Raw genomic sequence first — 12334 nt, 5'->3', positions numbered from 1 at the left:
ACGTGCGGAAGATTAACCTATTATGTTACCAGCCCTAAGAAATGGAATTTTAAAATCTATACTTAGGAACAGGCATTGTGTCACCAAGGGTTAAGCTCGCGCTTGGAATATTTGTATTCCATATCCAGGTTGCCAGCTTGGTTCCTGGATACTCTACTTCTGATCCTGCTTCTTGCTCATGTATCCTGGCAATCAGCACATGATACCTAAAATTTTGGGGCTTCTCTGACCCACATGGGAAAGCCAGATGGAGTTCCCAGGTCCTGGCTTCCTGTTGACCCAGCCCTGACAGCTTAGCCATTTTGAGAGTGAGCCAGTGAATGGAAGATGTCTGTGACTCTCCTGCTCTGCCTTCAAATAAATGAATACGAATAAATACGCTTAATTTTTTAAAAAAAAAGTCTATGCATCTAAAATAGTGGAAAATTATATACAAATGTTAACAGCAATCATCCCTAGAGAGGGGAATTATAGTTTTAAGATTCTTTACCTCTCTCCCTTATCTATAAAACATTATCTGAATTTAAAAAGGACTCCCCAGATATCCAACCACTGTGTAGTGCCTGCTTATCATGGGTTTGTGATTATTTTAGTCACTGGGGGTACAGTGATGAACAAAAAAAGCAGAATATCTTTTACAGCAAAGAAAAGAGAGACAATAAACATAGGAAAGGCACATGGTGAAGCAGAGACTGGGAACAGAGATGATATAGTTAACAGAAACATCCCACTCAGCTGACTTTCAGCTCAGTGTTTTGTTGTGTGTTTCCTGATTTTATCTTGATTCTCAAAACTGGAATGCAAATGATTGTTGAACATTCTGAACCAGAAGTCTCTTTAACTCTGCCGTGAGTCTCAGGAAGGAGTTCCGTATAAGGTGGACACGTCGTGTGGAGTAAGGAAGGCGTGTTTTCTACCCAGTTCTGATCTAGAGCATTTAGCAAATCCTTTAACCCTCTGGACCACATTCTCAACATCTGAGATGTAAAGAGATTTAACATGACCAATGTGAGGGGTCCTGCCTCATTGGTGCTTCTGTAGGCTTGCTTGGTGTGGAGTTCTGTGTGTATGACTACCTGTGTGTTTGCTCCACAGCCATACACACTGCTGCCATGGATATGCTGGGAGGATCTGGTATTGAAAGCCAGTGTAGGAAAGTTGATATCATTGCGGATGCTGCATATTCCATTTTCAACAAGCCAAAAAGTTTTACTGGCAACTTTATCATTGATGAAAATATCTTGAAAGAAGAAGGAATAAAGAATTTTGATATCTATGCGGTTAAGCCAGGTAATGCTCAGGTTTTTTGTTTGTCTTTTTGTACATTTTCTACATCTGTTTTTTTTTATGTTTGTGTGATTATAAATGACTATGTTATTTTATAAGCTGTTGCCCTGTTTGAAGGTAAAAACATAAACTGCATAATTTCAGAAAAAAGAGAAAGAGAAATAGAAGTGAGTTGCAGGATTTTGTAATGATTTGTACATGCAGAAGGCTGGATTAGCTCTGGCCATTTTTAAATTTGTGAAGATGAAAATCAGTTTCCAAAGTTGATCTTTGAATCACGTATTAAAGATTTCACTTGAAAATATTTTAACAAGTGGTATATTAGTGGGAAGTTTGTTTTCACTTAAAAAGTTTAAGATTATAGATTGTTTACTAGTGTGGAGTGTCGTCTCTTAGTGTAGCTTAATGAGAAATGGTGAATTTGTGTGAGCATTCGAATCTCATGAACAGAGGTGTGACTAGAGAAGATCCAAAAGACCCCGTTTTCAAAAATAATTGTTTCTGAAATTGCTGCTGATGGTGAGGTTGTGATTTTTCCCTTTATATATGAAATACATTCTAAATTATAGATGATATAGCCATAAATGAGGTTGTAGTTGTATATCAGTCATTTATGCCACAGTATATTTGAAGTATTATGAAGTAAACTGAAGTTCTAGGTGACAGAACTAGGTTGATATTGGCATCACCCCACTGGTCTTTTCAGTTTGAAAGTAAGGTAGTTTTACAAAGTACTGTTACAGTCATTGTCTGTTTAACCTTCACAGCCATCATGGGAGGAACATGATGGTGTTAGGGGCTGAGAACTCCGGGTGAGGGAAGACAGCCCATTTGCGCATTCCAGCTGCTGCTCTCCAGTTGTGTGACCCTGAGCTGTCACCTGTTGTAAAATCAAGAGGATAGTCTCTTCCAAAGAGAACTTCTGTGGGAACTAAAAGCATAAATGCATGTGATGTATTTGGTACCATGCCTGGCATATATGCACTCACAAGACTTAGTAGTTAATATTTTCAAGTGGAAAAGGAGACTAAGAAAAGTTAAGCTTTTGCTGAAGAGCAGATGGCTAATAAGTGGTTGAGCTTGAACAAGGCTCAGGTCTTCTGGGTTCTGGCACGTTGTAATTATCTCTGAGGTTCTAAAGGCACTGTCATTTGGTACAGCTTTAAATCCTGTCAAGTATTAAAAATTTACCATGGCCAGATACTGGGATATTAGACGATATCAAACATCAATTGCTTCCTGTCCTCCCCCTGTTGTTTCATGTTGAGAGAGAAGGACAAGGAGAGATTGATAACATTTCAGTTTACTCAGTTTTGGAGGCTTGGTGGCCTTTGCAGCTTGTATGCACAAGTCCTGGAAGAATCAGTATGGTGTTAGAACCCTAATTTCAACTGCTAGCTGATAATAAGATCTGGTGGAATAGAACAGCTCAATTTTCATGCTAGAGTGAGTGAGAGAGGAAAGACTCAAAGCATTGATGCTGAGAAGCAAGCCTTGCTTCATGATGGAGGCAGGAAAGAACTGAGTTTTCCCTGAGCACTTGCGGAGGAATAGAGGATAGAGAGGCCGGGAGGATGAAGAGGCTGGAGCCTCCTGGGAGAGAAGGGAAAGGCTTTGCGTAACAAGTGATTTTTTTTTATTAGATCTTGAAGATGTAATTAGTCATGGGAGAGGAGGGTAACTCAATTATAGAAATATTAATTTAATAACAATCAGATGGCTTAACAGTTCTCATGAGGGCCTTTCCTTTACTCCAGAAAGATCTCAAAATAAAAACAGATATTATGCCTATTAAATAATATCTAAACGTATTGTAGCTGTTAAACTGATGATTTTGGGTCCATTTTTCAGGGCAGCCTTTGTTACCAGATTTTTTCTTAGATGAGCAGCCGGATACAGTCATCACGAAATTGGAATCACATGGTAAGATCTAGATCATATTTTATATCAAAAAGTGAAAATATCAACTTAATGTATTTATCTAAAACATAGTATTCCTCTTATGACAGTTTTCTTTTTTAAAGATTAGTGATTTTTTTGTTGTTGTTTTTTGATTAACTAATTGTTTTGATTTGAAAAGCGGAATGACAGGGAGAGATTGATTTTCTTCGCTCCCGAAATGCTCACAACAGTCTCTCCTTGGCCAGGCCAAGGCTTGGAGCCTAGAATTGGCTTTCCCAGAAAGGACTGGGGCTGGTCTAACTGCTGAGCCAACACTCGCTGCCTCTCAGGTACACGGTAGTGGATAGCAGGTGCCAGGACCCCGGCTGGGACTTGAACTAGGCATTCTAACATGGGGTGAGGCCTAACCATTAAGCCGAACTCCCGCTCCTGGATTTTTTTTTTTTTTTTTTTTGTATTACTGTTCAGATAAACTTTTGAGTCTACTTTTTAAAGTGTAATTCATTTCTTGTATGTTGTCTATGATAAACAAGTGGGGTGATTTTGGTTTTCTTATGCTCTTTGAGTGTTTGAAATATCTTGCCTACTAAATGTGTGAGACTTTTCTAGAAGTTAATTTCTTTTTAAAACTTTTATCATTGGGCCCAGCGCAGTGGCGCAAGTGGTTAAGGTCCTCACCTTGCACCCCCGGGATCCCATATGGGCGCCGGTTCTATCCTGGCAGCCCCGCTTCCCTTCCAGCTCCCTGCCTGTGGCCCAGGAAAGCAGTTGAGGACGGCCCAAAGTTTTGGGACCCTGCACCAATGTGGGAGACCCGGAAGAGGCTCCTGGCTTCGGTTCGGCATAGCATCAGCCGTTGCGCTCACTTGGGGAGTGAATCATCGGACAGAAGATCTTCCTCTCTGTCTCTCCTCTCTGTATATCTGCCTTTCCAATAAAACATAATAAAAATAAATCTTTAAAAAAAAAAACTTTTATCATCAAGTTACAGGCTTTTTAAAAGTTATTTATTTGGAAGGCAGGGTGACAAAGGGAAGCAGAGACAAAGAGAAGGATCTTCCATTTGCTGATTCACTCCCCCAATGGCCACAATAGCCAGAGCTGGGCCAGGCCAAAGTCAGTAGCCAAAAACTCCTTCTAGGTCTTGCATGTGGGTGGGAGGGACTCACATACTTCATCCATCATCTGCTGCTTCCCAGACACAATAGTGGGACTTGAATTGGAAGCAGTGTAGCTGGTATCCCTTTGATATGGGATACAAGTTTCAGAATCAGTGGTTTAACATACTGTACCACAACACTGCCCCCAATTGAGTAGTGTTTAAGTAACTTTAATGAGAGCTAATGTGCATATCTTAAAAATTTATCATGTAGAAATACACAGGGTAGTGATTTTTAGTGTATTTATAGAATTATGCAGTCATTTGCATTACATTACATTTTTATGTTGTGACTAAAGTAATTTTTTTACTTTGTACCATCAGGTTTCATTTAATAACTTTTGGTGATTTGCACTAGACAAGATGGTTTAGTGTAATTGGAGATGGAAAATAGATGGGGGAATTAGTTTTTATCCTAAAGTCCAGATTGGCCTTGCAGTTAATTAATGAACTCTTCTTACTTATTTCTGAGGGTAGCTACTGAACCTCCCCAAGTGATTGTGGGAAGATAAAGGATCAGAGGCTAGTGTGGGGGGTGGGGAAAGGCATCAGGCTGTGGGAGAACAGCAGCTCTGGGAACTGCTGTCTTTATAAGCCAATGGACTACGTGAATGGCAACTTACTGAAATATTTTACACAACTAACTGAAACATTTCATGCAACCTTCATTGCCCTGCCACAGTGTCTCCAGCCTAGAACCTTCACAAGATTAGTAGGTATGACCCCTCTTTTTATCCACTGAGGGACAAATGACAGGGAAGAAGCAAATAGCTTTGCGATTGAGCTTTCCCTGAACATTCTTTCTGAGCAGACTATCCTCAGATTCCTCATGATCTCTACTCACAGAACTTTACTAACATCTGATGGGATCTTGCTTGCAGGTTCAATCCATGAGTGAAGGGACTAGGTAAAGTGAATTCAAAATAGAGTTAGGAGCTGGCATTGTAGCATAGCAGGTAAAGCGACCTGATGCCTGCATTCCACATGTGTGCTGGTTCATGTCATGGCTACTCTACTTCCAATCCAGCTCCTTGCTAATGTGCCTGGGAAAGCAGCAGCAGATGACCCAAGTACTTGAACCCTTCCATCCTGGGGGAGAGCTGGATGGAGTCCCAGGCTCTTGGCTTTGAGCTGACACAACCCTAGCCATTGAAGCCATCTGGGGAATGAACCAGTGTATGGAAGATATCTTTCTTTCTTTCTCTCCCCCTCCCTCTCTTTTTTTCTTCCTCTCTTTCCCCTAACTCTGCTTTTCAAATGAATAAATCTTAAAAACATAAAAATAAAGATAGAGCGAGGAGCAGGTATTATATAGTACACGGGGTTAAATTGCCAGTCAGATTGCCAGCATCCAGTGTCAGAATGTCTGGTTTGAATCCTGGTTCCTCAGTGTCTGATCCGACTTCTTACTAGAACATTCTGGGAGGCAGCAGATGATGGCTTCAAGTGCTGCCCATTTGGTAGGCCTGAATGGAGTTGCAGGCTCCCGGCTTTGTCCTGGCCTACCCTTGGCTGTTGAATGTTTTTAGGGATAAACCAGCAAATGGAAGGTCTCTTGAGTTATTCTACGTTTCAGAGAAGTACTTTTTTTTTTTAGCTTATGTATTTTTATTGGAAAGGCAGACACACAGAGAGGAGAGTCAGAGAGAAAAATCTTCTATCTGTTGATTCACTTCCCAAGTGGCCAGAAGGGCTGGAGCTAAGGCAATCTGAAGCCAGGAGCCAGGAGATTTTCCAGGTCTCCCACATAGGTGCAGGGTCCTACGTCTTTGGGCTGTCCTCAACTGTTTTCCAGGCCTTAAGCAGAGAGCTGGATTGGAAGTGGAGCAACCGGGACGTGAACCAGCACTTATATCAGATTCTAGCACTTGTAAATAAATTTAAAAACAAAAGAACTCAGAGGGAATAATAAAAGAATGGTTAATTATGACCTAACACCCTCGTGATTTTGTTTAACTTTGCACTTGCATAGGTTAGTAGTTTTTATTTTGTCAGCTGATTGGAGAGTCCCGCATTTGCTTGGTGTAGGGTAAGGCATTTCCATTTGTGGTTACAACTGATGTGTTGGACTGTTATTCTGTCAGTTTGGTTTGTGCTCTTAATTACCACTGAATGTGCTGGAAATCATTTTGATCAATTGGTGTAGCTGGCAGCAGATCCTTCCTGCTGGCCGGTTAATTCTGTGTGTGGCTTTGTATCACCAATGCTTTAAAGGCATTAACAGGAATACTGCTTTATAGGGGCTGTTCCAGAAGTGAAGGAAGAGAAGACACGGGCCCAACCGAAGCCACAACGTTCTGGAGCTGTGGAAGAGACTTTCAGAATCGTTAAGGACTCCCTGAGCGACGATGTGGTCAAAGCCACTCAGGCCATCTATCAGTTTGAACTCTCAGGTGAGGATTGCGTCTTCTAATTCGAGGATTTTCAGAAGGAAATCTGTTTCTAGTAATGATTGAATATCTGACTGTTGCCAGGAACCTTACCCTACAACTTGGAAATTGAAGAATAGCAAATAACTATTGATACACATAGTTTTAAGTTAGCAATGGTCCTGGACAGATACAAAATTCAATTTTATTATGAATACTTCACTAATACAGAACTGCTCAGCATATGTAAATGAGTTAAGAAGGCATATGGACCATGGTGGATCAGTTGCACTCTGCCTTGTAGTGCCAGCATCCCATATGGATACCAGTTTGTGTCCTGGCTGCTCCATTTCTGATCTAGCCCCTGCTTAGGGCCTAGGAAAGCAGCAAATGATGGCTCAAATTCTTGTACCCTGCACCCACATGGGAGACACGGAAAAAGCGTATGGCTCCTTGTTTTGGATTAGCTCAGCTCTGGCCTGCAGCCATTTGGTTAGTGAGCCAGCAAATGGAGGACCTCCCTCTGTCTTTCTTTCTCTGTAAAATTTGTGTTTCAGATCTTTTTAATTGAAAATCTTTTTTTTTTTTTTATTATTGGAAAGGTAGATTTACGGAGAGAGAAGGAGAGACAGAGAGAAAGATCTTCCATCCACTGGTTAACTGCCCAAATGGCTGCAACAGCCAGAAGTGAGCCTATTGGAAGCCAGGAGCTAGGAACTCCACTCAGGTCTGCTACATGGATGACAGGGGCCCAAGCACATGGTCCTTTTCCTGCCTTCTCAGGCACATTAGCAGGAAGCTGATTCAGAAACAGAGCAGCTGGGACTTGAGCTGGCACTCTGATATGGGATGCTGGCATTGCAAGTGATAGCTCAATGTGCTGTACCACTGTAAGATCAGCTTTGTAAAACCTCTTAACATGGGCCAGCAGCCCATATGGGCACCAGTTCAAGTCCTAGCTGCTTCACCTGTTGTTTAGCTTCCTGCTAATGGCTTTGGAAGACAGCTGAGGATCGCCTGAGACTCTATACTCACATACAAAACCCAGAAGAAGCTCCCAGTTCCCAGTTTTGGGTTGACCCAGCTCAGGTTGTTTGGGAAGTGAACTAGCAGATGAAAGATTCTCTCTGTGTTAACTCTTTCAAGTAAAATAAAGAAATCTTAAAAACAAACAACAATAAAACCTCTTAATGGGGTGAGTGCTTAGTGTTTGGAGTTCTGGGTTTGAGTCACAGATCTGTAACTGATTCCACCTTTCTGCTGACACACACCCTGAGAGGCAGTAACATTGGCTCAAGTAGTTGGATATAAGGCTGGCATTGCGGAGAGCAGGTAAAGCTGCCAGCAGTGCTGCATCTCATATGGGCACTGCTTTGAGTCTCGCCTGCTCCAGCTCAGAGTCAGCTCTCTGCTGATGCACCTGGGAAAGCTGCAGATAACGACCCAAGTGGGAGACATGGAGGAAGCTCCTGGCTCCTGGCTTAAACCTGGCTCAGTCCTGGTTTTTGCAGCCATTTGGGAAGTGAACCTGTAGTTGAAAAATAGTCTCTCTGTCTCTGCCTTTTCTTCTCTCTCCCTTTAACTCTTTCAAATAATCAGTTAAAAGAAAAAAGGTGATTGGATTACTGTCACCCACATGGAAAACCTGGATTGAGTTCCTAGCTCCTGGCTTTGGCCTGGCCCAACCCTGGTTATTGTGGGTATTTGGGGACTAAGCCACTGTATGAGATAATGATTCCTAATTCCATAATTCCTAATGATAGTTTTTACGAACTCTCTAGGCAAAAATTGTTTCTGCTTCCTGCTGTCAGATAGCAGACATGCCATTGTCGGTGCTTTCTGCTCCTTCCTGCCCAGAGGAGGGGAGCTCAGCTCCAGCCCATTGCTTCCCACCTTTGGAATCTGTCCTGAGAGCCTGGGATCAAATGCAGGATCTCATCAGAAGATCTGGGCTGGGGGCCTAGATGCTAACACTTGAATTTCAGGCAGGTGGTGAAAGTACCGCAGTTCATGGATCTCATTTATTTTTATTTCCTCAGGAACTTTGCATTGATAATTATGCTTCAAGCCTATTCAGCCTATAGCCTCCTTCCCGGTAGTATTTAATGTTCTCAGATGTATTCTAGCTTTAAAATAGAAGATAACAATAAACTATAAACCCTGTCTTTTTTTCTCCATTTCAGAGCTAAATTCATTTCCATCTACAACCTGCTCTCCTGGATAGAATGCACACTGCTGTGATATGACTTTTCTCCATCACACAATTCACTTTCTCCACAACCATGGATGACTTGCAGTTCCCCAGTGCACACTGGTCATTTCTGCCTGTGGCCACTCTGTAGCTTTTCATGCTTTGAGCACCCTTTCTTTTCGGCTTCCTCTGTAGTGTGATCATGTCTACCCAATCTCTTTGTTAGATGCTGCTCCTCAGTCCTTTGTCTTAACACTGTTGTTTAGGTTGCTGTCTCAGCACTCTACACTGTGCACACCCTAAGCAGTGAACCCCAACCATTCATGTGGCTTTAATGAACATAGAAACCATTAATTATTTAGTCTGTTTATTTCTAAGATTTACTTTAATTTTTTTGAAAATGTAGATTTACAGAGAGAATGAGAGACCAAGATCTTCCATTTGCTGGTTCACTCTCCACGTGGCCATAATGGCCAGAGCTGAGCTGATCCAAAGCCAGAAGCCAGGAGTTTCTTCCTGGTCTTCCAGTGAGTGCAGGGTGCCAAGGACTTGAGCCATCCCCCGTTGCTTTCCTGGGCCATAAGCAGGGAACTGGAAGGCAAGTGGAGCAACTGAGACACAAACCAGTTCCCAAATGGGATCTCAGTGTGTGCAAGGCAAGGCCATTGTGCTGACCCCTACTCTTTATTTCTAATTCAGCTAGGTTTCCTTTGACATTTTTAATTCACATCACAAAGATGCTTCAGTCAGTGTCTGGAACTCATCATTCCCAATCCTTGCTTTTTTTTTTTAAGATATGTTTATTTTTTATTAGAAAAGTAGATATACAGAGAGGAGGAGACACAGAGAGGAAGATCTTCCGTCCAATGGTTTACTCCCCAAGCAGCCACAATGTCCAGAACCGAGCCAATCCAAAGCCAGGAGCCTTTTCTGGGTCCCCCACGTGGGTGCAGGGTCCCAACGCCCCAGGCCACAAGCAAGGAGCTGGATGGGAAGCGGGGCACCCATATGGGATCCCGGCATGCCCAAGGCAAGGACTTTTAACCATTATGTTATCACAGCGGGTCCCCCAATCTTTGCTTTTACCATCTCTCATTAAATCTGCTCATCTTCAGTAGTCCCTGTCAGTTAAAAAAAAATAATAACAAAGCTGGTGCAGTGGTATGGCACGCTAATCCTCTGCCCGCAAGTGCCAGCATATGGGCTCTGGTTGATCTCCCATGTGTTCCACATCCAATCCAGCTCTCTACTTATGGCCTGGGAAAGCAGCAGAGGATGGCCCACACCCTTGGGATCCTGTACCTCACATGGGGGACAGGAAGAAGCTCCGTTCAACTGTAGCCATTGCAGCCATTTGGGAGTGAAACAGCAGATGGAAGACCTCTCTGTTCTCTCTCTGTAAAATTCTGCCTTTCAAATAATAAATAACATTGTCTAATTTATCAGGCCCCAAACTAGCAAATCATTCCTATGCACACTCCCCACCGTTTCTTCTTCACACTCGGTCATCTCATTTTGGGTTCTACTTCGAAATGACCTCTCAAATATGCCAAAGTATGTATTTAATTGGGGGTAAAGGCATCTGAAATTTTAAATATACTCATGTTTATAAAAACACGGGACACAAACTATGCTGGAAGCCTCAAGTTTTTTCATATTTCATGTTTCTTGTTTTACACTTTAGAAATAAACTAAAGAAGGGACAAGAATGAGAAATATGGTATTTTTCTGAGCATGTAAAACATAATTGCTAAAAAAAAACCCCAACATAATTGCTGACAAACCCTAAGCACATTCACATGCCATGAAGATATGATTCTTGTAGCGATTTTAAATAGACATGGTAGAGCTGGGTGTGGAGTCGGTGCTAGTGGGCAATGGGAACTAGTGTTCTCATAGAGAAAATAAATAGGGTTGAGTCAGTTTGCTTTATTCTGTATCTTAAATGACCTGATTCCATCATTAAAAGAAATTAAAAAGTGTGTAGAGCAGGTTCATCTGGTAGCATAAATGCACTCTCAGTTCCGTGCAGCCACATCACGCCATGTCCGGAGCTCATCACCATCCGTCTCCAGAACTTTCTCTTCATCGCAGAGATTCCCTATCCGTTAAACGCTAACTCCACTGTCACCTTTCCCGTCCTCCCTGCCCAGTTGCCACTGTTATACTCCACTTTCTTTTTGCAAAAAGAACCGTATTTTTCCTCTTCATTGAAGGAATTATTAGAGAACCTGGAATGTAACTAGTAGAGTACTTGGAACATGTTAAATATTTAATAAGTATCAGTTGTGTTTAATTGACCTTAGGAATTTAGCCCAGGAAGCAGCATTTGTATGCTTATTCTATTTGCGGTACTTATGAAGTTTATGAAGCACAAAAATTCTTGGGCATTTACCTCTCCATATTTCTGTCTGTCTGTCTGTCTCTCTATATGTAGGTGAAGATGGTGGCACGTGGTTTCTTGACCTGAAACACAAGAGCGGGAATGTGGGATGTGGAGAGCCTTCTGTTCGGGCAGATGTGGTCATGAGTATGTCTACTGATGATTTTGTAAAAATGTTTTCAGGTAAGTTTCCGGTTTTATTAGTTTATCTGTTGTTCAGGGAAAGTTTAATTCTGACATTTATTTTATTCCTTACCAAATAATTGAGATTCATAAATGTTTATAACAGTGAAATCTTACAAGATCTTTATGTTGAAGAGAGCAGTGGTTTAGGTTGAGAACAGTTGAGTTGTAACTGCGCTTTCTGTCCTCTCATTCCTACTGTTATTCCAGTTGGTTTCGTTCAAATGTGTAGTTTTGACTTTATGTCTTAAGAATGCTCTTTTACGAAACCATAGATATTCTATGTAATGACTCTGTGCTAACTATCAGAACTTGAGAGTAGTAATCCAAATAAACTCTCCTTTTGGCCCATAACAGCCACTGTGTGGTAAAACAGTATCATAAAGTGAAATAAATTATGCAAGATTAGTGCATGGAAAGAGGGACATACACAGATACTGACAGCTTTTTAAAAAGTTACATTTGAAAAGATTTATTTTCTTTATTTGAACGACAGTTGCAGAGAGAAAGGGAGATGGAGATCTTTCATCCACTGAGTCACTCTCCAGATGTCTGCAGTGGTCCCAGGCTGGAGCCAACAGCCTGGAACTTCATCTGGTTCTCCAATGCAGAGAGCAGGAACTCACAGACTGAAGCCATCTTCTGCTGCTTTCCCAAGCACGTTAACATAGAGTTAGAAAAGAAATGAAGCATCAGGGACTCCAACTGCTCCAATACAGGAGTTGGGGACTTTCATCTCATGCAAAATACCTGTCCCCCCCCCAAAAAAAAAGTTATTTTAAAAACTGTGTTTTTGAGGGCCAGCACGTCAGCCTAGTGGCTAAATCCTTGCCTTGCATCTGCTGGGATCCCATATGAGC

The 12334-nt window shown here is 41.8% G+C and overlaps 1 protein-coding gene across 4 annotated transcripts in view; it reads left to right on the top strand.

Moving 5' to 3' along the window:
• HSDL2 (hydroxysteroid dehydrogenase like 2) overlaps positions 1–12334 on the top strand; it is a 41766-nt gene that overhangs the window by 21249 nt on the left and 8183 nt on the right. For 2 of the 4 annotated variants that reach the window (XM_040962978.1, XM_040962979.1), the window contains 4 exons: positions 1096–1290; positions 3139–3210; positions 6589–6741; positions 11346–11474. In XM_040962978.1, coding sequence (XP_040818912.1) covers positions 1096–1290; positions 3139–3210; positions 6589–6741; positions 11346–11474 — 549 coding nt within the window. Of the gene's footprint in view, positions 1–1095; positions 1296–3138; positions 3211–6588; positions 6742–11345; positions 11475–12334 lie in introns of all 4 variants that reach the window. The other 2 variants (XM_040962980.1, XM_040962976.1) reach the window with 1 other exon arrangement.

Source organism: Ochotona curzoniae, unplaced genomic scaffold (genome assembly GCF_017591425.1).
Source record: "Ochotona curzoniae isolate NIBS_2020 unplaced genomic scaffold, NIBS_Ocur_1.0 scaffold_3208, whole genome shotgun sequence".
Taxonomy (NCBI): domain Eukaryota; kingdom Metazoa; phylum Chordata; class Mammalia; order Lagomorpha; family Ochotonidae; genus Ochotona; species Ochotona curzoniae.
This window is presented reverse-complemented; position numbering and strand designations above follow the sequence as displayed.